The following is a 23,616-nucleotide window of genomic DNA, read 5'->3' on the forward strand; positions in this document are numbered from 1 at the left end:
ACAAGTGCGAAGATGAAATCCAAATGGTTTCTTAAAGTTTAAACTAAGTTACATCATATAAATTCTGTCTAATCCCACTTGTAGTAAAACCTTAAAAAAAAAAAAAAAAAAGGCCATTTTTGTTTACTTTTTTTAAAAGCAAACAAGCAAGCATTCCTCGTGGGGTTTCAGAATTTGAAAAATGACCAAATCATGGTCATCATCATCTTGCTTGAAAATGACTGTTCTCTCTTTTCTCTCAAGTAGGCTTATGATTTGTGTTTTGATGTAGTGTAAAATATTAAAATTTATATATTTATATTATATTTTATATGAAAATTATTTGTTATAATTTATATTAATTTAAAAATATAAAAAATATATTTTTTAATTTTATTAAATAAATATTTATTATTAAAATTTAAAATTTTATTATTTTTATATTTTATTTTATATTATATTTATGTTGTGTTATTGTATCGTGTTTAAATAAACAAATTTAATCTCAATCTTTATCGAATCATCATCAAGGCAAAAGGGTGTCGAGTTTTTATTTTTTATTTTTAATTTTTTTTTGGTAAATTTGCTGTCTGCAGTAATTGAACTCCCACAAGTTGGTGAAATGGGCTCTCTGGTCAGAAACCAATAGTTAGATAATCATTAAACCTATCATTTAACCAAACCAAAATTTTTCACTCTTATTGCTGGTTGACGAGGAGCTTTTAAAACATTCATCACTCTGGATTGTTATATTTTTTGAAATAAAATTTAGAGTTTGATTAACGGGTATTTATAAATATTAATCAAATTTTATCTCTTTTAATCATAATTATTATTAATTTCTTTAAAAGAACAAAGTCATAATTTTACAAAAAAGCAAAATAATTTTGTTAAATTTCAGATTTATTGAATATTATTTTTAAAGAATGATAACAACTAAATTAATCCCGAATTTAATTTTGTCAAAGCTTTTATTTTTAGAATTCAAATGTAAAATCAAATACCAACAAGAGATTGGTTTAATTAGTAATATCTTTTTTTCAACGTGAGTGATCTTGAATTCGAGTTTAATCTGTTATTTTTTATTAGGATCATTTGAAATATACGATTTATAATTATTATTTTTTAGACACAAAAAAAAAAACCTTAAAATCAAATTACATTACATTCCCATATATTAGGCAATAAATCTGACTTCTAAAAAAAAAAAGAAAGGGCATTGTGGATCCATTTCCATCACTTCAACTTCAAGTGGGTCCAAGCCTAAAGGGCCCACAGGCCTACACTTCCTACTTGTTTTAAAAAAATATTAATAAAATTCGAAAAAGCTAATGAGAGGACAAAATGGTCATAATTTGAATTCTCCAGTGAACAACTTTGAACGCCTTGACAGCTTCAACTCGTCCCACTTCCACTGTTCTCTTCCCGTTCCTTCTCTTCTCTTCTTCACAGATTTCAATAAGAAGCAAACCCAGAAAAACAGAGAATCAAGCAAACCAAACCTCTTTTAACGTATTAATAGTTAGTAGATTTGGATCAAAATACAAAAAAATGTCAGGTTACGTAGGCATTTTGGTTTCAGATCCATGGCTGGAAAACCAGTTTACTCAAGTCGAACTTCGTAGCTTAAAAACTCACGTAAGTCAATAAATGGTTCTTTTTTTTTTTAATTTTTCAGTTACGAATCTGTTTTGATCGTTACTACTAATACTTTTTTTTTTTTTTGTTTCTGTTTGTTGTAGTTTATGAGTATGAGAAGAGAGAGCGGGAAGCTTACGGTGGGAGACTTAGCATCGAGAATGTCGAGATTGAAAGTGGTGGGAGAGAATCTGAGTGACCAAGAACGAGCTGATTTTATCGCTGATTTGTATCCTAACTTGAACGATGAAGTCGATTTCGAGTTCTTTTTGAAGGTCAGTTGATATTTCTTCACTTTGAGTTTTAGTCTTTTTTTTCCTTAAGATCTTTGTTTTTTATTTTCCTGGAAAGTAGACTATCAATCATTCCTTTACTTTAATTTTTTTTAACTTACATAACATATTTTGATGATCCAAACAAAAAAAAAAAGGAATTTTTAAGATGTTTAAAACTAGGTCTGATAATCTAAATCACAAGAAAAAAATATGATATGATACAAAAATGGTACATGAAAATTACATGATTTAAAATTTTAAAATTAATTATGTATAGGTTGAATAAAATTTTAAAAATATATTTCATATTTTTTATCATCATGAATTGTAATATATAATTTTTATGAAAAACACAATACAAATATATAAATTTTAATATTTTTCATGATATGAATATACAAATCTCCAAGCCTACTCAGAAGATCAACCAAGACTAGGAGGAGAAATGCAAATGAGAGATGAATTTTCTTTTGAAATAATTAGGATTGGGATTTTTGTGGATAGGTTTATTTGAAACTTCATGCACATGCAAGTGCAAGAACAGGAAGTCCAGCAAAGAATTCATCAGCGTTCCTAAAGGCAGCTACAACGACTCTGCTTCACACGATAAGCGAATCCGAGAAGGCATCCTATGTAGCCCATATCAATAATTATCTTGCTCAGGATGGGTTTTTAAACAAATACTTGCCCATTGATCCTTCCTCCAATGATCTCTTTGAGATTGTTAAAGATGGAGTTCTTCTTTGGTAAATTGTTGTTTAAACTTTTAAAGCTGTTGAATTTGTTGTTTTTGTGCCCATGTGATACAAAGTTTTGAAGCTTTTATATAAAATAAATGCAGCAAGCTTATAAATGTAGCAGTTTCGGGTACGATTGATGAAAGGGCTATTAATACTAAGAGAGTACTCAATCCGTGGGAAAGAAATGAAAACCATACGCTATGTCTCAACTCTGCCAAGGCTATTGGCTGCACTGTAGTCAATATAGGGACACAAGATTTCATTGAAGGAAGGGTATGCACATGCTATACTGTTGGTCTGTTGCATTATTGATTTTTTTTTTTTTTTTTTGTGGTTGTTTTTTCACTTCAGTTTAGAAACGACCTTTGGATACAAACAATTATTTTTAAAGCATGCTTCATTGCTAATGTTGTATTTGCAATGCCCATAGCTGTTGCCAATGTGGAAGTCTTAAAAGCTGTTTCATGCTTCTAAGCTGCTTTTCGACATGATAATTGGAGTTGGAAAGCTCATTGGTACTCATATTTGGCTTGGACTTGGTTGAGGAATTCATCCACTACCCTAATTCTGAGCTCATTTGCCAGTGGTTACTTTTTATTTTCCTTGAACCCTTCATTTTTGGGTGTCTAGTGGAGTAACCTTAATGTGGCGATCTTAAAACCTATTCACGTTCTAACAGGCTGAACTATGGGGTAAAAAGGTTTGGGGCTTACCCAAACCAAACTTAACGTACCTGTTTACTAATGCTAAACCAAAATTCTGAGCTAGTTCTTATTCTTGCTACATTTGCAGTTCTGATCTAACTTTTTTTTTTCCCTATCCCTGAACATGTTGAGTTTAATCACTTATTAATGCAATTATTTGAAGTTTGGGTTTTGCAAGTGATTGGTGATAATGATCTCTGGTTCCTTCTACAGAGACATCTTGTGCTTGGATTGATTTCTCAAATTATTAAGGTAACTTTTTTTCTCAAATTATTGGCTATCCAAAGTAATTAAAGTTTTGCAACCTTGCTACTTAGAAGGCATTGGTCAATCTTGCTAATGGTTATGCTATTTTAGATACAACTGTTGGCAGACCTCAACTTGAAGAAAACACCTCAGTTGGTGGAGCTTGTTGATGATACTAAGGTAAGATATAAAGCTATTATTTCATAAGAATATCTGTTCATTTGACTATGCTTGGCTTGTGGAAAATTTTACGGAAAAGTACAATTTTCAGTAAAATAAAATCTGTAATTTCTTTTATAATATGTGTGATGAATCATGGTCTCTTCTTAATATGCCCACTGTGTCTCAAATTTTGTATTTCACTTTTACGTACTCCTTCAAATTTCCAACAAATCAGACAGAACTTTGATGCTTTTTCAGTTTTTCATAGACTTCTTCTGAGTATATTTGTGTTTTTAAACCAACAGGATGTGGAAGAATTGATGAGTTTACCACCAGAGAAGATCTTACTAAGGTGGATGAATTTTCAACTGAAGAAATCTCCATACAAGAAAATAGTGACAAATTTCTCTACTGATGTAAAGGTAATGTAGAAATTCGTTTTAGCTTCTTAAATTTTCCATCAAATATCTTTCTCTTATGCTTGTGTAATATGCTTATATATTGCAATATGTCCTACTCTGAAAATCTAGCGTAAACACTATAACTAGAAGTTCGTTTAACCCCTTCTGTTTTTCCTATTTACATCATTAGCTAGCATCTAATATAAATTCAAACTTCTTAAACCACCATAAAAAATCTAGTCTCAAACTAAATGCTTAAGTATATAAAGCTTTTGCTTCCTCAATTTGTCTATGCTAACCGTAAATGAAGCCTGTGACTTGGGTTTAGTTGCAAGCTGCAATGATATGTGGAGACCTTTTTTTTTTTTTTTTATCCACCTTTGATCAAACAATATTCAACCTGCAGGATGCAGAGGCTTATGCGCACCTTTTAAATGTTCTTGCACCTGAGCATAGTAATCCCTCTACGTTGGCTGTCAAAGTTCCATTGCAGAGAGCAAAGTTGGTTCTTGAACATGCTGATAGGATGGGATGCAAGAGATACTTAACTGCAAAGGATATTGTGGATGGTTCCCCAAATCTTAATCTTGCTTTTGTTGCACATATTTTCCAGCACAGGTGAGATTTAAGAGCACCCATTTTTCCACTGATGATCTTTAGTTTTTCTATATTGAGTGAATACACTATTTGTACTTTTAATATTTACAGTACTATGTTAACTTTTATCGTCCTTTAGATATATCATATGGTCAGTTTGGCAGCATAAGAAAGATTTATTAATTTATTCCTTGACATTGTTTCAAATACAAGTTCTAAGATTTGGAACTCTTCAATAATTTGTACTATAGGTAAGGCTTAATTTGGTATTTAATAGGTCTTCCGTTTTCTCAAGTTTACAAAGCTAGTTTTATTCTCTGTGTGACTGTGCCTATGCATTCAGCTTGTTCCTCCATATGTTTCTGGTAGAATATGTCAACTGTATTATGTGGCATCAATTTATGGGAATATGAACTGTCAAAAACCATTTGAATGTTTCAGATATGCAGAATAACACAAATTTGTCTTATGGTGTTGTTCTTCATTTAGTATAGCTGGTAAAGAGTTCAAGATGTAAAAGCTAAATACTATATTTTTCTTGCAGGAATGGCCTTTCAACTCAAACAAAACAGATATCTTTTCTTGAAACTCTACCAGATGATGCCCAAGTTTCTAGAGAGGAAAGAGTATTTCGCTTCTGGATCAATAGTCTTGGAAATTCAACATACATTGACAATGTCTTTGAAGATCTCAGAAATGGGTAAGTATTAAGTGCATAAAACATACTGAATTCTATCATGATGTTTTATCCTGAGCTCTTGAAAATTGTAAGGCTCCTTTGGTTGATGCTTTTGCTATTTGCCTTGTTTTCTATTCATTTTTTATCTTTTGCCTTTTACTTTCTATTTATTTATTTATTTATTTTTTGTAAAAAATGTAAAAAACAGAGAGCAAGAGAATCAACAAACAGAGTGTAAATAAACTATACTTGACAATGAAAATTTGTACTGTTGTTTCTGTTTCTACTTCAAATTCCAGCATTTTAATAAACTATCTGAAATATAGTTCTGCAATATTAAAATATCTATAAATATTCTATATGAAAACCTTATGATGGCTTACAACTATGTTTGTCTCCTAAATTTGAAATTAGTAAATCTTGCCTGTTTTTAAGTTTTCATAAATTATTTTGATGCTGAAATGAGGAAGTGACTAATTTGTTTCATGTGCAGGTGGATACTTCTAGAGACCCTTGACAAGGTGTCGCCTGGGATTGTTAATTGGAAGGTTGCTAACAAGCCTCCTATTAAGTTGCCATTTAAGAAAGTAGAAAACTGTAACCAAGTGATTAAAATAGGGAAACAATTAAAGTTTTCCCTGGTTAATATCGCTGGAAATGACATTGTGCAAGGAAATAAAAAACTAATATTGGGTATGTTATCTGCCATGAGAATTTCCATTGTTGTTGTGAAAGCAATTCAAACACTTTTGTGCCATTCTTGAACTTGCATTAGAATTAGTTTAGTCCTGTCTTGACAGATTGATGGTTTTTCTATCCAGCTTATTTGTGGCAATTGATGAGATGCAACATTCTCCAACTTCTGAAGAACCTAAGATTTCATTCCCACGGAAAAGAAATTACTGATGTTGATATTCTAAGGTGGGCTAATACCAAAGTAAGCAATTCAGGAAGCCAGAGTCGCATGGATAGTTTCAAGGTATTCTTTCTATAGATGGCTTTAAATGGTAGTTTCCTTTATTATATGTGATTTTAGCCAGAGTTAGAATTCATGATCTATTGGTGAAATTAATATATAAAAACCACACTTGATTCTTCCTTTTCTAAGCCTTTATTGGACATGACATTTAAAACTATTGCACAGCAAATGCCAGTGCCACAGCTTATCTTAATTTAAACAGCTATTTTTTGGATTTCCTCATGGTTATTGTTGTTCTCAAGAAAAATACAGTTAGAAGGATCTTATCTGTTGTTAATGATTCAAATAACTTAGGGAAAGGGTGGCCTTCCAGTCGTAGCATGCATTGCTTATGATCAAGTGGGGCATGAAAGACTTAAACATGACATAGTGAAAGGATTCTAGGATATAGCAATTTTCATGTAATTTCTTTTGGCCACAATGTAAATGGCAATTTAGTTTATATCTCATTGCAATTTCCATTTTACAGGACAAGAGCTTGTCAGATGGCATATTTTTCCTTGAGCTTCTTAGTTCTGTTCAGCCTAGATCTGTAAATTGGAGTCTTGTAACAAAGGGAGTAACTGGTACATTCTTATTATTCTTTGATAAAGTTAATGTGTTTAAGTTCCCCTCCCCCCCTTTCTTCTCTCTTTTTGATCTGTGAAAGTTGTGCATTATTCGACTTGGTGGTTTCTTCAAATTTTGGCTACCCTAGTTTCTTCAATTTTACACCTTTCCATATTGTATTTACAAAATCAATCAAACTAGACACGCCATGCTTCTACCGATGCTACTTGGTTTGGATATTTAATTTCAACATCAAGCAATTTCTATTGAACACTCAACAAAGTCTGTAATTTAAGATAAGTTCAATGAACCTAGCTAAATTATAGAGGCCCATTATCCCTTAGAAGTATTATTTTACCTCCTTGAAGTATGTACATCCTACATAAATTATGCTTATTCCTTTACACAACTTAGTAATTTTACTCATGTTTTCCCCAACTCGGGAGCATTGCAGATGAGCAGAAAAAGATGAATGCCACCTACATAATTAGTATTGCGAGGAAGCTTGGGTGCTCAATATTTTTGCTTCCTGAAGACATAACTGAGGTATCCTTTTCCCATTGAAGCAATTTGTTCCTCTCATTTTTCTAAAGCAAACACACATTTGGTAGGGTCATATGACTTGAATGGTTTCTTTGTTCGCATCAAGTTGTTGGAATGCTGCGGAAATTAAACGTTGTCCATTATATTTCCAAGGAAAATTGTGATTAAGCCAGTTACTTAGAGAAATTGCATGCATACATGCACAAGTAGAATAATATAAGTAGGTGGAAGGATTCTTCTCCCATTACCATGAAACATGAACCAGTCACTACCATCTCCGATAATGCAAAGCTGGAACTTGATTTTTTTTTCCTATTTTTAAGATGATGGGACATCATTTCAGGTAAACCAAAAGATGATCCTCACATTGACTGCAAGTATCATGTATTGGTTCTTGAAACAACCCGTTGACGAGAAACCATCTGCAACTTCAGATAGTGAAAATGGAAGCCAACTGGAGACAATCTCAAATTCAACAATTGACGACTCAGCATCCGAGTCATCTGTAGAGTAGAACAGGAATGTAAAGTAGGTGCTTAAACTCCTTTTTTTTGTTTTTATTTCTCTTCATACACACTCCCGTTTTGGATTAAATTTGATTGCAAAGATTGTTGTATGACATTACAGAAATCAGGATGTTCAAGCAAATTTTGCGAAATCAAATGCATATGTGAATAGCATTTCGGTTTTTCTTCTTTCTGTCATTCTAACTACCAATCTGTTTCTGCTGGTTCTGCTCTAAAGTGATTGTAATGCAATGCCATCTCTTTCCCATTTTCCTTAATATTCTCTGCCCACTGTATATATATATATATGCAACCTTTGGCATAGTGGAGATAAATGTGAAGGACGGATGAGTCGATCTGATCGACTCCATGACATTTCACAGCAGACTCCTGAGCTCTGGACTGGGCCATTCGGAACACTTAAAGCTGGGGCATCTGCACATGGTGCACAAAAATGCATCTGGAAAACGACTTGTCAATTTTCACTCCACAGTTCACACCAGAAGAAGTGAGGAAAACAGCAGTCCCTTGCCAAGTTTCTCAAAGTTGCTTTAGACTTTGAGCTCATGTGATTCTATAGACAAATTGGTTTAAGAGTCTGAATATTAATTAGAATGCCAATAATTTGTGAGTCATATGTCAATAAAACGGTCCAAGAATCTGAAGCTTAGCTTCATTGAATTTAAGAATATATTTCAAAAAAATTTTGACCGTTGGTTGAAGTGATTTGTGGAGTCCGAACAGCGATAATATAGATCCTAAACCCTAATAACCCAATAAGTAATAAGTATTTGGGTATAGGTTTGGAAACCTCCTCTTTACCAATACAAATGTTGGCCTACTTCATCAGAACTATAAACTGTTTAATATTGTGATGGAACATAATATATCATTCATGTATAATTATTTTTTTTAAAAAGTAATATTTAATCGATCGATCTGATATTCAAATTTTAGTACCTATATTCATATTTTTATTTTTAGATTGTGGCCTTCGATGTAAAAAAATAATAATAATAATAAAGTGGCCCAAACGAAAAAAAAAAAAGAAAAAGAAAGATGGGAAGCAAGCATGTGGATGCTGCTTATCTCAAACTAAGCACAATTATGAGGTGGTTAAAAAGTCTAATTCTAAAGCTTTGATGTCTATCAAACTATAGGCAAAGCCCAACCCCACCATGTTCTTGTTTTCCCATTGGGGGGCTACCCTCAAAAGAAAATGCAAAAATCTCCCTCCAACTCCAGGCTCCACCCAGCTGACCATGCATTTTGATTTGCATGTCTGTCACTTTGTTCTTTTCCCATTTAATTTTCTTATATTTATGTTCCTTTTCATTGATTATTTTTTTATGAAAATAATAGTAGTAGTGAGCTTAAAGAATATTCGACATGATGATCAATTGCCCTTTTCTTGATTTTACATGCATGTCTGTTTAAAGGACTACAACGTTCAAACTTGGTTTTTTTCCATGATTGAGCTGCTAGAGGTTTTTTTTTTTTTTTTTTTTCATAAAAGAGTTCGCAGTTTGAAGATAAAAAAAAAAATAAATATTAAGATTTGAACTTTAAATATGCTTATTGTCATAGTAATTGTATGAAATAACCCAGGCTGTCTTATTATGGTTTTCGTATTATTGTTTGAATTGAAAAGGTTACCTACCGACTAGGGCAAGATATAGATATTTTTCTAAGGAGAAAATCTTGTGGTTTGATCACAAAACTTTTAATCTAAACCACCTGAGAAAAGAGTCAAAAGTTTTTAGGCAAAAGGAGGATATGGTACAAGAATTTTGGTATTATTCCAAAAGAGAAACTTTGACTTAATCACAAACTTGATATTTTGATATAATAAAATGTTTAATATATCTTAATAAGCTATTGCAGACTAATTTTACATTGAGAATGTGCATAAAATTTGTTATAAATGTTTTTTTGCAATCATAACCATTTGTAATACCTTGCAAGAATTTCTTTCTTATTGCAAAAAGTCTGTTTATCAGCATAAAATGTCTGATATAATACTGAAAATGTGATAATATATATTTTTCTATATGATTTAAGGGATGAGAGAAGGGATGGTTTGATTTGAACCCAAGTCTTCATACCCTTTTTTAAAGTTTTTTCTTTTTTTTTTTGCTATTAATAAATTTGATAATTTACATAATTATGTCATGTAAAATATTGATAATTTATATCGTATTTTATATAAAAATTACGTATCACAATTTGTATTAATACAAAAGCTTAAAATATATTTTTTGGTTTTGTTAAAATTTTAAATTATATCATTTTTATATTTTTTATTCGTATTATTTTTATATCATGTCACCGTGTGGAATTTGAAGTTGCCCATTCAAGAAATTCAAGCAAATCCATTAGAATTTCTATCGAATTTATCCTCTCTTGTGACTTGAATTAATCCTAGTAGTTAAACCAGTCCAAATGCCTATCCACACCCAATGCCACCCTTTTTTTGTCAGGGATGTGAACCGATGTAGCTGCCAGCCACCAGCCTTTGGGCTACAAACCCACTGGTCCTCCTCAGTCCTCCCTCCCCCTTTGCCGAAGCCTTTGGCATGGCGGCTTTCTCTCTCTCGCTCTCACTACTTTTTAGTACCTAACTGTTGAGTAAGGTTAACTATATATATATGAAACTAAAAGATGGAGATGGTACAATAAAAGCAAAAACTTGGTGAAAACTGGAAGGTTGCAATCAGTTCCAAGTTGAAATCAGCCGAAATCAAGCTTGAAAGTTGTCACTTTCCTCACATATGTGTTGCCCACTTGATTGTGTTGCAGGGGAAAACCACGATCCCTCACTCGTCTTCATCAAAGGATATATATCAGATATAGTCTTAAGTTAAAACATCCTTCCAAGTGATCAAGAAAGTTGCCCTTTTTTATCCTTTCTTTCTTTCTCTTCTTCTTTCAGGATGCATGTTTCAGGTATAAAATTACTCTTTTTAGACCAGGCTGATGAGCAGCAGGAGATGAAGGAAGAAAATGGCAGATACTAGAGAAGGGTTGCTGACGGGGGACTAGCTATATATCTTGTTCTTCTCTCATGTCCTTCAGATTCTTCAGTATCATTGTTTAAAAAGTATTGTACTTCAACAAAAGATATGCCTTCATATATATGTCAAGACAGAACACTTCATCTTCTCACTACTGCTGATTCTTATATACATCTTTGTGCTTCTGTAACGTTAGTAAAAAAATTAGGGAAGTAGAATCTGAACCCCCTAGATTGATCTATTTCATTTGAAATAGAGTCTGAAGCTTTACTATAAGTTTTTCTTTGCAGGGAAGTGAAATCCAAAAAAAATGTCCATTAATTTTGAATACATGTGGTATATTTTCTCATTTGAAAAACAAGAAGAGCACCATGACAACGGTAATAAGAACAAATTAATACTGTTCAAACAACTTTGTGATGGAAGAACTTTTTTTAGTGGGTTGAATGAATGAGAGATAATTAATTAGGACAAATTTGAGTTAACATACGATGGATCGAGTAATTGATATATTGATCATAACCCCTTCTGTATAGTCTGTGTGATTTGGCCACTCTCAACACATGACTCCATGTCGAGCACTGTCGACTGCTGCTGCTGCTGCGCTGCACCATATATATTCACCACCATCATCAATTAAGACCCATATGGGTCACTGTCATTCTTAGCACTATATGTTTCTAAGCAGAAATAAGGCATTAATTCAAAGTTTAGTTACTTGAAAAAACAAAAGATTCACCACAGAGCAAAATGAATGAGAGATGAAAGACCAAAAGAAAGGGGAGGCCCTACAATCCAAGTGGGAAAAATGGAACCATGTGCGTTCATATGGTGGTTGGGTATTTCAGCCCCACAAAACTCACTTTCCCACCTCCAAAACCCCAAACTGAAAACGAAAGCATAAACGTATAATTCAATTGTAATATTAATAATAATATATATATCAAAGGTTGATTCCCAAGTCTCCTTCTTCTTTACACCTCCCATTTCCAATCCCTTCATTCTCCTCTCACAAACATGTTTTTGTTCTTGAAATTTCCCATAGCCACATCTCTGTCTACTTTCTTGTTGTCTGGTTGGTCTATATAGATACTGTGTCAGAGAAGTCAGAATCTGTTTCTGGGCAACTGGCCCCTCTGTGTCAGAAAACAAAATCTCTCTTCAATTCCCACACCCCAACTAGTTTTTCATTTGTCCTCTGATCCATCCAAAAAAGGCAAAGCCTACGGCAGTTAGTTATATCTCTTATCCATCTCCATATCCCAAAAAGCAAAACCCTAGTTCATCCCACATGAATTCTTCACACCTGAACCCTAGTAGTTCTCTGAAATCCAGGTTCACCACTAGGTTCCTTCGGGCTCTGACTAGAATAAATGCTCGGAAACCCATCTCACCATCTTCTCCCAGAGAGATCTTCCAACGTTATCGAAGAATTAAGGTTGCAGCTGACAAGTCCATGGCGTCCTCGGTTAGGTCGAGGAGAACTTGGAGTAGGGCAACGCTTTGGAAGCTTCGAAGCCGGTCTTGTCTCCAACTGGCATCTTTAGGGCGCAGAAGATCAGTCAAGACTAGTACTATTACTTCTCGTCAAGCCATCATGAAAAAAACAAGTCATGAAATAGAAAACAAGACAACAACTGAGGAAGATCATCAGGATAGGTTTGTGGGGCAAGCAGATAAGCTAAGAGAGCTTGTTCCAGGTGGTGAAGCCATGGATTTATGCAACTTGTTGGATGAGACTGCACATTACATAAAGTGCCTTACCACCCAGGTACAGTTGATGAGAAAAATTGTCGATTTCTACTCTCTCTGAGTAATTATATATATAAATATATATATATTAATATAAATCTAAGAGGAACATATTGTTGAAAAAGGAAATATGGTTTATACATAGATGATTGTCTATTTTCTTTAGGGAGCAGATATATGGGCAGCTGAAATAGTTTTTAAACACACGGTGAGTACCAAGTCATGAAGACACTGCATGCACAATCTGTGTCAGATACATATTGGGGGTTTTTTTTTTTTTTTTAATCTTTTTTATAAACTGTTTGTATAGTTGTTGATATTTCTATTTTACATATAATTTGGAGTCATTTCCTGTTAATTGAGGGTTTTTGTTTTTCTTGTTTCTGGGTTTCTACAATTTTTGGTTGATCAATTATCAATTTTCATTTTCTTTTCTCTCTCTCTTAGAAAATGAACTGATTTTATCATAGTATGACAAGCTGAAAAAACAAAATTTCCTTATCTAAGATTGTAATTAACAAAAGCTTTTAGAAAAAAAAAAAAAAAAGGGAAAAAGCCAAAGAAACTAATTTTTGGTTTGAGAAAATGTTTTTTGTTTTTATTTTTTATTTTTATTTTCTAAAAAATAGTTTTCATTTTTTATTTTTGTTTTCTAAAAAATGTATTTGGTAAATGAAAATAAAAATTATTTTTTAAAAATAAAAAAAGGAAATAAATAAAATATTCAATGATATTATTATTAATGACATCTAATTATAAATATAATATATATTTATTAATTAATGATATTAAAAAGTGTTCAAATATGATAACTTACAAAACACAAAGAAAAAAGTAATTAATGTATATTCATTATTTTTACAATTGAAAACATCTTTTTTTTAATATTTTAATCCATTTTAGTTTTTTTTTATTCATTTTTATTTTCAATTACTCAAGAAAATAAAAACAAAAAATGATTTTGCTTTCTGAAACCAAAAGTTCAAAAAACAGAGCCATTTTCTGTTTTAATTTTTCAAAAAAATGAAAAATATGATTAAAAACGTGTTTGGTAATTGAAAATAAAATCAAGTTTTTAAAAAATGTTTTCAATTATGAAAACAATGGATGTATATTACTTTTTTCCTTGAGTTTTGTAAGTTTTCATATTTAAACACTTTTTAACATCATTAATTAATAATTAATAATTATATTTATAATTAAATGACATTAATAGTAATATTATTGAATATTTTATTTATTTTTATATTTTTATATTTTAAAAAATAATTTTTATTTTCGTTTGCCAAATATATTTTTTAAAAAATAAAAAATAAAAAATAAAAACAAAAAATATTTTCTCAAAGGGATACTTTACAAAATCCCCCAAAACATACACCTTTACCCAAAGGCTATTTTTCTCAAATTAGGGTTGCTGTTATTTTTGTGTGGACATTGAGTGGAAATTAGGGGCAATACATAAAAAAATTTAGAACATTATGCTAACAGCAGTGAGCATTACGACCCTATATATTGTTCTGATGGAGGGAAGAACCTATGATCCGTACGTAAAATGTTAAAAGATATCCTGGCTAATATCAAGTTTATAATATTATTGACTGAATTTAGAGTTTTATGGATCTTGCAAATGAAGTCTAAATTGAATATCAAAATGATAGGTCCATGAATCTTGTGGAATAAATAAATATCATTATATTAAAAACAACAATTAATTTTGATTACCGATTTAATTATTTCCTATAGAAACGTCATGAATTTTACGTAAAAGAGAAAAGATATTTAATTTTTTTTAAATTAAATTTTATAAATATATATATATATATATATATGCATGTTTTGATCGTTACGTAAATGTAAGTAAAAGAAAAGTTGATTGCAAATGAAGCTTTTTCACCTTGTGTGCAAAAAAAAAAATGTTTGATTCTTTGTGGCAAATTTTGATCAAAAGACAACTTATATGTCAATAAAAATTTAATTAAGAGAAAAAGGAATAAAAAAAATAATGAATGGTCTATTGATTATATGCTTAGGTATACAAATAAAAAGAATTGACGAGATAACCTAACTCTGATACCTTGTTTGAAGAGGAATCTAACCCAAAATTAATTAGAATTGCTTTAGGATTACTAAAAGATTTTTGACAACTAGCACATCAATGATGGGTTGGATTCCCTTAACATTGAAATTTTTTTATGTGGCAACAACATTCTTCAAAGAATTTGGAAATTTTAATGGTTGTTGAAGCAAATTATAGCTAGTTTGTGAGATGGGGTTCCATTAGGTATGAAATTCAATAATGGAATATTTTTCTTTAAAATAGTTTTATTTTCTAAACTTTATCTATCAAAATTCACTTATTAACTTTCATGAATACAGATTCAAAATAATTAAATTTCGAGTTAGATTATTCTTATTTTTATTTTCTTAAATGAGAAGTTATAACTTTTCTTTATTTAAAGTGTGTAAAATAACACTTGTATTCATTAGTATTTGATTTTTAGTTCATCATGATTTTTGTCCCACTTTTTTCTAGTAATTCAACAATTAATCTATAAGAAATTTGTTGATAGAATAAATCATGTTATATATTTATAAGAATTGGTAGAATTTTTTCAAGCAATGAAGTCCAATTAAATATAAAAACTTCACAATATTCTCGGACTTAAGTTATTTGGATAAAGATAAATGATTGTATGAAACAGTTACGTGTGAGCAAATTTATCTTTCATGTATATCATATCACATAATTATATTATCGAAAAAAATTAATTATTTATTAAAATTAATATTCACCATTTACTTATAACATCTGTCGTGTAATAAATAATTAATTTTTTAATGATATAATTATATGACATAATTTAAATGAAATAGATATATAATGATATGGCATAACTGTTTCATACAATCTTTTTTCGTGAGTGAGAGATACTGTAATTGGTTCGAAATCTTAACTCAATCCATTTTTTTATATGAATTTTTAATTTGGGTACATTCCTCTTATAATATATATATATATATATATATATATATATATATATAAAACAAAGCCCTTATTGATAAAAGAGAGTGATATATTTTGACTTTTTTATTTGGATGAAAAAATCAAAATTAAAAAAAATAATAACATCTTCTATAATCACATTATTACTTTCACTAAAACTTCTTCATAAGTATATGTCCCTTTCATTTAAATCATATTATAAAATTAAATTAACAAAAAAAAAAATCAATCATTTATTACACATCACACGTATAAATATGTTAAAATAAATATTTATTATTTAATTATTATATATAATAATTAATTTTTTTTAATTATATAATTATATAATATAATTTAAATAAAAATATATATTTCGACACTCATATAATATTTTCTTGTCTCTTTAAAGAGCAATAAATCCTTTTTCTTTCCTTACATACAGGGCTGAGGATGGTAGGATCTAGGGAGGGATAATTTTAAATCCCTAATATATATTATTAAATAAAATGGTCGTCCCAAATTGAAATTGTTAATTTTTTATATTTTTTATAAGACCTTATAACTTAATTTTAATAATCAATTTATTTATTATTTTTCTATCTAAAAGAAAAATCTTTCATAAGTAAAATTATTTATTTGATGTGTTATATGTTTTATATATTTATTTAATTATGAATTGATTAAATTGATAATTTTAAAATTTATATTTTTATTAATATAGTTCTTGCATATATATTAATAATATAAAAAGATATATTTTATGAAAAATATTAAGATTTCACATGGTATTAAATGATTCCAAAATCCTTATAGATTCAAAGTTACTATATATTGCATGATATTACAATATAACCGAGGGAAAAAAAATGAAAAGAATGAGTATTAATAATTTTTACTTTATTATTTCGACTTTTCACATTTGGAGTGTTCTGTGCAAGTTTAATATTATAATAATATAATTTATGTTTTATCATAATTTTTTTTCTTGAGCCCGATGGATAGTACACATTTATACGGGGACAAAATCTACATGAAATTGTATTGGTAAAGTTCTTAAAATTTTTTATTAAAAATAAATTAATAAAAAATTTAAATTAAAAAATTTAATGTGAAAATAAATAATATGAAAAAATTATTTATAATTTAAATTTTATTGATATTTATTTAATGATAAAAATTTTATTAATATTTTTATTAAAAATATCTATTTAATAAATATATTAAAATTTTTTCAAATTTTTTTAAATTTTACATGATTGATTTATATGACGAGATTTTTTAATTTATTGATTTTAATTTTATTTACTCGTTTTAATAAAAAAAATTTCATGAATGTAAGTCATTTTCTTTATATGAAGCCATGAAACAAGCTTTTTAAGTATAGAAGCTTTGTGATGATGAAAGGAACAACCAAGCCACAACAAACCCAATAGTACTACTACTTTGCGAGAGAGCGTTTAAGGAACTTACCTGGCCAAAGATTGCCAACTTTGTTCGAAGCGCTGAGGGTTAGTTCTGGTCCGATCGATAATTTCCCTTATTTTTCTCCAAACGACCATTTTTAACCCAAGATAAGTGGTAATGACAAGTTCAAGAACCAGCAGAAACAATGGCAGGATCTCAACAGGTTGTATTGGTAATGACGAGGATAGCTCTCGGAAGAACAAAAGGGAAAGAGAGACAGAAGATGGGGTGGTCTTGTTTTTCCAGACAGCTAGAGATTTGATTTTTGCATATCAACATGTCGGAAACGAATATCAGAATATTTCAACAGCTTATCAATCATGTCCATGCAAATAGTAAGCAACAGGAAAAAGTCCAGCTCAATATAGAAAAAAGGTCATGTCAGTGGCTAATCAACTCATCTTTTTAGATGAAAATATATGCTTGAAAGTTGAAACAGCATTTTTGTAGCCCATAATTGCGGTGCCAAATTGGAAATTTATTCCAGGGTCCACCATATTCTCCCATCACTGGAATGCTTGGAACGTGAATGGAGCAGAAATTTTCTATTCAAACCCTCACAGTTCAAAACCTGACAGTGACCAATTGCTTTTGGGTTGTTAATCTTGTTCTGTCTTACATGCCAATTGACCCCCATTCAGATGAAGAACCTAAACTTGTGGCTTTGAGCTGTTGGTAACTGTTATCCAATGACTTCTTGCCAATTTTCCCATGAATAAAATGTATTAGATCGGATTGGGCTAACAGCGTCTTAACTTTGTTCATGGCTTTCTATGTTCATATCATGAATCTGCATGCTATTGGGACAAAAAAAAGTGACCAAAGTAAGCCCTGTGTTAAATCCATGTCTCAAAATCAAGCCGAACTTAACCCAACTGTTGTCATGGACTTGATAGGAGACTTCATTATGGAGAAGCTTAAAAACTCGTCCACTAAAAGCACTTTATCTTTTCTGCGCAAGAAACACTATGACCTGCCCCTGGATACAGTGAATGTTTGGGAGTGTGGCAATGAGAGAGAAAGGGAGACTGAACATCCAGATTGATGCACAATATTTTGTGATTTATATACCTTATCTATACTATACATACATACGTTAGCGCCTTAAGGTGAAGCTAGAGAAAGCGCCTTTCTAACTATAGTAACTCCTAGGTACAGTCATTTTTCCGCTTTCTATGTTTATTTCTTTTTTCACTACCGTACAACATTTTGATTTTTGACCGGCTTGCGCTGGATCCATTATTGCTGTTCCATTGCGAGGAGGATCATGTTCATGTGAGGATCAGTTAAAACATGACCATCTCTCTCTGCACGTTAAAATTAGCTTGTTTCAGTCCCCAAAGATGTTTCGAGTTTTGCTTCATTAAGCCTAGACAGCAGAGCCAGTTTATGGGATGAGTAGTGATGGTAGGTCTCGAATACGGAAACCATTGCCCCAGAAAGAGGCAAGAGAAAGACCCATAACAGCCATGGCAACAACAGAGCACGCTGGTGGAACTGCTTGACTACTACCTCCGAGGAACTGGGTTGCAAGAAGCCCTGCCATGGTGGAGCTCTGCATTCCTGTGCATAATGAAACTGTCCGGCAAACTTCTTCTCTTTGCCTGTACAAGAGCCACTTCATATCAGATGGTCTGGATTAAAAAAAAAAAAGCAAGTAAAAACAGATTCACGGGTAAAACAAATTAAGGGAAGCTGCAAGAAAATCAAGGGAACATTAAAGAATCAGAATGGCAACTTCTCTGCCAGATTGGCATACATTTCTTTGTCATGTTCAAAACAAAAAGCCCTTGGAGATTGAAAGAAAACTTGGAAAGGCATGAAATAGACAGAAATAAGAAAAGATTCTGAGGCTACCCAAGAAAGGTAGTATACAAAGCTCCAATCATCATATTGCGCTATCCACCAAATGTCCTAAAACCACAATGCTTGATCAAGCCACTCCTCCACAAGAAGTCTTGCTAAATGTGTGAAATTTAATGAATTTCATATGCTTCCGCAAAATCAGAAAATTTCTTCTGTTACGTTGAAATAGATATCAGGAATGATCAATCAGACAAAGAAAATATTGTGGTCACAGCTTATATTTGGTTTTAAAGGTGACATTGTTATCCTAATGCTCTTTGGTGTTGGTCTAAATTTTATGAGCATGGTATAAGGGGATCATGACGATAAGGATGGATGGATAGCCTCCAGAATTTTGATGGCTCAGGTTACCCACTTCCTGATATTTTCTCAAACCTAAGAAACAAAGAAGAGAAAAAAAAAAAAAGAAACCTGATGACATGCAACTGTTATATTCCGGTTCTATATGTAAGAAAATGGGAACCTGTCATTCCTCAGACAAAAGCTTGATTCAACACAAGCAAATGCAATACATTATTTATAGATGCCAAAGTATGGCAGAGACCAATCTTATACAGAAAATAACATCACTATCCTTAACAAAGCCCTCTTCATAAGTTAATATCTAACAAACATAATGCAGACAGCACGAAAGTATCAAACCTCAATACCAGGCCAATATAAAAGATCCATTCACACAGAATTATCCCCTTAGTCTTCCATCAAGCAAAATAGGTGACATGGATGCTTAAATAAACCGAAGTAGGACTATTTCTAACATACATCAATGTCATACACAAGTTTTAAATTACCTGAAAGCAGGAATTTTTAAGATCCAATATCCCATAGCGAATGCCACAGCATGAAATGTCAAAACAGGAAGAACCAATTGTAGACCCTCTTTTGAAAGAATTTGACTCCTATTCAAGGCAAGAGGGCTACCAATGCACAAGGCAGTACAGATCATAGCAACAATAGGCATCACAGGTTGGAGGATAGCGATGACAGGTTTTGCATAGGTATTGAGCACAAGCCCAAGAGCGACAGGAACAAGAACAACCTAACAAGAAAAACTAAGCAAAACATTATACATTTCACCAAGAAAAGGAATGCTAGCTTGAGAATGTATATCTGTTCAATCACCACATTACCTGTAAAATAGACCTCGACATAGCAACAGCATCAACAGGAACAACAGATCCAATGAGAAGGCCAGTTAAAAGAGGTGTGACAAGCACTGAAGCAATGGTGGTAAAGCTAGTGAGTAGAATACTCACTGCCACATCTCCTTTGCTCAAAAAGCTAGCATAGCTAGATAACTGAGCCCCTGCAACACAAGATGTGAGGATAAAGCCTGCGTAAAATATCGGAGACATGCCAAATGCCTTTGCAATTATAATCCCAAGAGCCGGTTTAAGCAAATACTGTGCAATAAGTCCAACAGATAGTGGTAAAGGTCTGCAATGAAACAAAATCATAAAAACTAGAGTAAGTTTCAAATTGAACAGATAAAATAACATAATTAGCAGCTATATGATACTGCACATGATATATACTTTTACCTTTTGACTGCAAGTGCGAAATCATCAAAGGAAAGTCTAATTCCAATCGACAACATAATCCCACCAAGAGCAGGAGCATACATATCCTTAGATACCCTGCATATATGTTTTTGTTTACTAATTTTTTTTCTACCTTAAACAATTACAAACATTGATATAATGAATTAACTTATGGAAATGAACATCATTATTCATACAAAAACAGGGTAAATATAGCAAATTTTTGAAATATTATTAAGCTGAGAACTGGATTCTCTCCTGATCTTGAAATCAAACATGTAAAAGCAATCCCATTTTTCATTTGTTAATTCCAGAATCTTTGTCTATTGCGTAATAAACAATTGGCATTTCTGGTAAAAAAAAGACAACTTTGAAAAAAAATTAAATAGAATTTAAAAAAAGGAAAAAAAGCCATTAAAGAAAAAATAAAAACCATTCAACACTAAAAGCTAAACCAGTCAAAAGAGCAAGAATTTGAAACGCAAAAAGCCAGAAACTTTAATGAACAACCACCATATATAAATCAAGAAATACAAAAGAAATAGTGAAATTTCCAAAAAAAAAAGGAAAACCCAGAAATACTAAAGAATGTAATTAATCAAAAACTGATTAAAAAGATCAAAAGAAAAATTAAAAACAAAGAAGCTTACCAGGTGAAAGTGGAGGGTTGAACAAGAGCAGCAACAGCAGTAACAGCGACAACAAAAGGAAGCATCGCTGACAAAACCTGAGACAAATCACCCTTCGTTGCTACTTGCGTGGCCCCACCACCTGTTTCATACCCAAACGAAAGCCTTTGCCACCCAACTCTCCGGACATACGGGGTAGTCGAACGGGCAAATACAAACAGCCCTCCTCCATTTCTTTTGGTAATGTCAAAATAACCCTTCCTCCCACGCAGCTTCAAACCATTATTCGAATAGCAACAATAACACGACGTCGTTGGCTTGGAAGAGACTGAGAGTTGCTTCGGTTTCGAAGTGAAGGAGGTGGTAGTGGGGGCTGCAAGAGAAAGAAAGGGAGTGATTGAGCTCATTTTCGCCCGGTTCCGGAGAGATGTGGTGGCCGGCCGGAAAGGAAAGTTAGTAATGAAGGTTGGAGGAAACTAAATGAGAAGAGGCTACGGGAGATACAGTGATGGGGTTGATTTATATAAGTTTTCAGGGAAGTTTTAGGGTGGTTGATAGGACACTTTTAGTTGGTGTTCTTTGTTTTCATCTGTTGGAATTGGACGGTGATGATGAGTTCAAAAATGTTACATCAAAGATATTTAAGGGTATTTGCAATGGAGTCCTTTATTTTATGCGTATTTCTACAATCTTCCCGTATCTTAAAACAGAAAACCATATCTACAAATTTCTCCGTCCATGTTTCTTTTGTATGCGTCCATAGGCAAATTATAACTAAAATGACAATCAATTTACTGTATTTCAAATTCATAAAAATTGTTTATAACTAGTTTCACAAATCATTTCATCTTTATAAAATAAATTTTTTTTATCTTTTTAAATAAAAATCAAATCACCTTTCGAGATAATAATATAATTACTTTCAATAATTTAGAATTATCATTTTGTAAAATCATAATTTGAAATCACCGTATCATATGATCACTAATTTTTTTTATTAAACATGATGATTTAATTGTTCACCACCTTAGGCAAAAAAATATTGTAGTGCATTCACCGTTGGAATATGGAAAAGGCATGAATTAATTATAAGGGTTTGGATAATGATGTTTATAAATATTGATTAATATCAATTAAAATATTATTTTATAAAAAATCATGTGTTAAAAGGTATTTGGTGACAAAAAAATACAATTATATTTTTTTCCTTTTAAAAGCCTTCAGCAAACAATTAAAAATATTTTTATTATTTATATCAATATGACATATTTAGTATCACATTAGTTTGGCATCATCTTTATTGTCCTATGATGGTCTCTTATTACTCAACTCTAAATATGAAGATTTCAGCACCACTAAAGTAAGTTAATCATAATCTCATTTCTTCATTCATTTTTTTTTTATCTCATTCTGTTTAATTTACGCGTCAAGATACAAATGCAAGAAATATATCCTTTATTTGCCTTTTATTTCCATTATTTTTTATTTTTTCAATGATGCCACGAGGTCAGAGCTCGATACAAACAATATGAATTATTTTCATTAAATTAAAAAAATACATTAATTATTTTTTAATATTACTTTAATTAATATCACCGAACATGATTAATATTTCTCTAATTACAAAAGTATTGAGAAACAATTAATATTGTGATTGAATTTTACAAAAAATCATAAATATTATTTTATAAAAAAATCATATGTATTAAAAAGTATTTGGTGATCAAAATGATATAATAGTTTTTTTCCCTTTTAAAAGCCTTTAACAAACAATCATAGATATTTCTGTCATTCATATCATTTTGATATGCTGGGTCTGTCTGACATACTTAGTGCTACATCAATTTGTTATTGTTTTTATTATCCTTTGATAATCTCGTATTGCTCACTTATAAATATGAAAGTTTCAACACTATTAAAATAAGTTTATCATAGTCTCATTTCTTCATTCCTAATTTTTTTTACCTCATTCTACTTGATTTGCTTGTCGGATTGTAAATGTAGAAAATACATCTTATATTTGCCTCTTGTTGCCAATTTTTTTTTTTTTTCAGAGACATCATGAGAGTGAAGCTCGACACAAATAATATGTATTATTTTTATTAAATTAAAAAATAATACATTAATTATTTTTTAATACTTTTTTAATTAATATCACCGAACATGATTAATATTTCTCTAATTACAAAAGTATTAAGAAATAATCAAAATTATGATTGAATTTGAAGGCACAAATGAATTAATTATAAGGGTTTGAATAATGAATGTTTATAAATATTGATTAAAAATAATTAAAATATTATTTTATAAAAAATCATATGCCTTATTTTCATTAAATTTAAAAATAATATATTAATTATTTTTTA

General features: G+C 31.0%; 3 protein-coding genes across 3 annotated transcripts; 2 read left to right on the forward strand and 1 right to left on the reverse strand.

The window, feature by feature from the left end:
* Positions 1–1,354: 1,354 nt before the first annotated feature.
* Positions 1,355–8,183, forward strand: LOC111313108 (fimbrin-2-like). The gene is made up of 14 exons (XM_089758741.1): positions 1,355–1,617; positions 1,722–1,892; positions 2,397–2,638; positions 2,734–2,905; positions 3,550–3,588; positions 3,694–3,762; positions 4,050–4,166; positions 4,552–4,763; positions 5,287–5,442; positions 5,915–6,114; positions 6,243–6,400; positions 6,870–6,966; positions 7,404–7,495; positions 7,836–8,183. Exons 1-14 carry the CDS (start codon positions 1,531–1,533, stop codon positions 8,004–8,006), a joined length of 1,983 nt encoding a protein of 660 aa, XP_089614867.1. The 5' UTR covers positions 1,355–1,530; the 3' UTR covers positions 8,007–8,183.
* A 3,780-nt stretch (positions 8,184–11,963) lies between these two features.
* Positions 11,964–13,197, forward strand: LOC111283667 (transcription factor IBH1-like). Its single transcript, XM_022872244.2, has one exon. It carries the CDS (start codon positions 12,304–12,306, stop codon positions 12,823–12,825), a length of 522 nt encoding a protein of 173 aa, XP_022727979.1. The 5' UTR covers positions 11,964–12,303; the 3' UTR covers positions 12,826–13,197.
* A 5,058-nt stretch (positions 13,198–18,255) lies between these two features.
* LOC111283509 (putative sodium/metabolite cotransporter BASS3, chloroplastic) lies at positions 18,256–21,754 on the reverse strand. Its single transcript, XM_022872101.2, has 5 exons — positions 21,272–21,754; positions 20,622–20,717; positions 20,211–20,517; positions 19,872–20,119; positions 18,256–18,818 (listed from the first exon to the last, which is right to left on the reverse strand). The coding sequence occupies exons 1-5, from the start codon at positions 21,655–21,657 to the stop codon at positions 18,602–18,604; spliced, it is 1,254 nt and encodes a 417-aa protein (XP_022727836.2). The 5' UTR covers positions 21,658–21,754; the 3' UTR covers positions 18,256–18,601.
* Positions 21,755–23,616: the final 1,862 nt, after the last annotated feature.

The sequence above is a fragment of the Durio zibethinus genome, chromosome 3, assembly GCF_047325235.1.
Source record: "Durio zibethinus cultivar Kanyao isolate XHJ-2024 chromosome 3, ASM4732523v1, whole genome shotgun sequence".
Taxonomy (NCBI): domain Eukaryota; kingdom Viridiplantae; phylum Streptophyta; class Magnoliopsida; order Malvales; family Malvaceae; genus Durio; species Durio zibethinus.

Excerpts from the sequence above, each read along its gene's own strand:
- LOC111313108 (XM_089758741.1), top strand. The coding sequence starts at position 1,531 with ATGTCAGGTTACGTAGGCATTTTGGTTTCAGATCCATGGCTGGAAAAC. Across the intron at positions 2,906-3,549 it reads AAGATTTCATTGAAGGAAGG|AGACATCTTGTGCTTGGATT; the intron begins GTATGCACATGC and ends TTCCTTCTACAG. Across the intron at positions 3,763-4,049 it reads AGCTTGTTGATGATACTAAG|GATGTGGAAGAATTGATGAG; the intron begins GTAAGATATAAA and ends TTAAACCAACAG.
- LOC111283667 (XM_022872244.2), top strand. The coding sequence starts at position 12,304 with ATGAATTCTTCACACCTGAACCCTAGTAGTTCTCTGAAATCCAGGTTC.
- LOC111283509 (XM_022872101.2), bottom strand. The coding sequence starts at position 21,657 with ATGAGCTCAATCACTCCCTTTCTTTCTCTTGCAGCCCCCACTACCACC. Across the intron at positions 20,120-20,210 it reads TGTCGAGGTCTATTTTACAG|GTTGTTCTTGTTCCTGTCGC; the intron begins GTAATGTGGTGA and ends TTTTCTTGTTAG. Across the intron at positions 18,819-19,871 it reads TTAAAAATTCCTGCTTTCAG|GCAAAGAGAAGAAGTTTGCC; the intron begins GTAATTTAAAAC and ends GCTCTTGTACAG.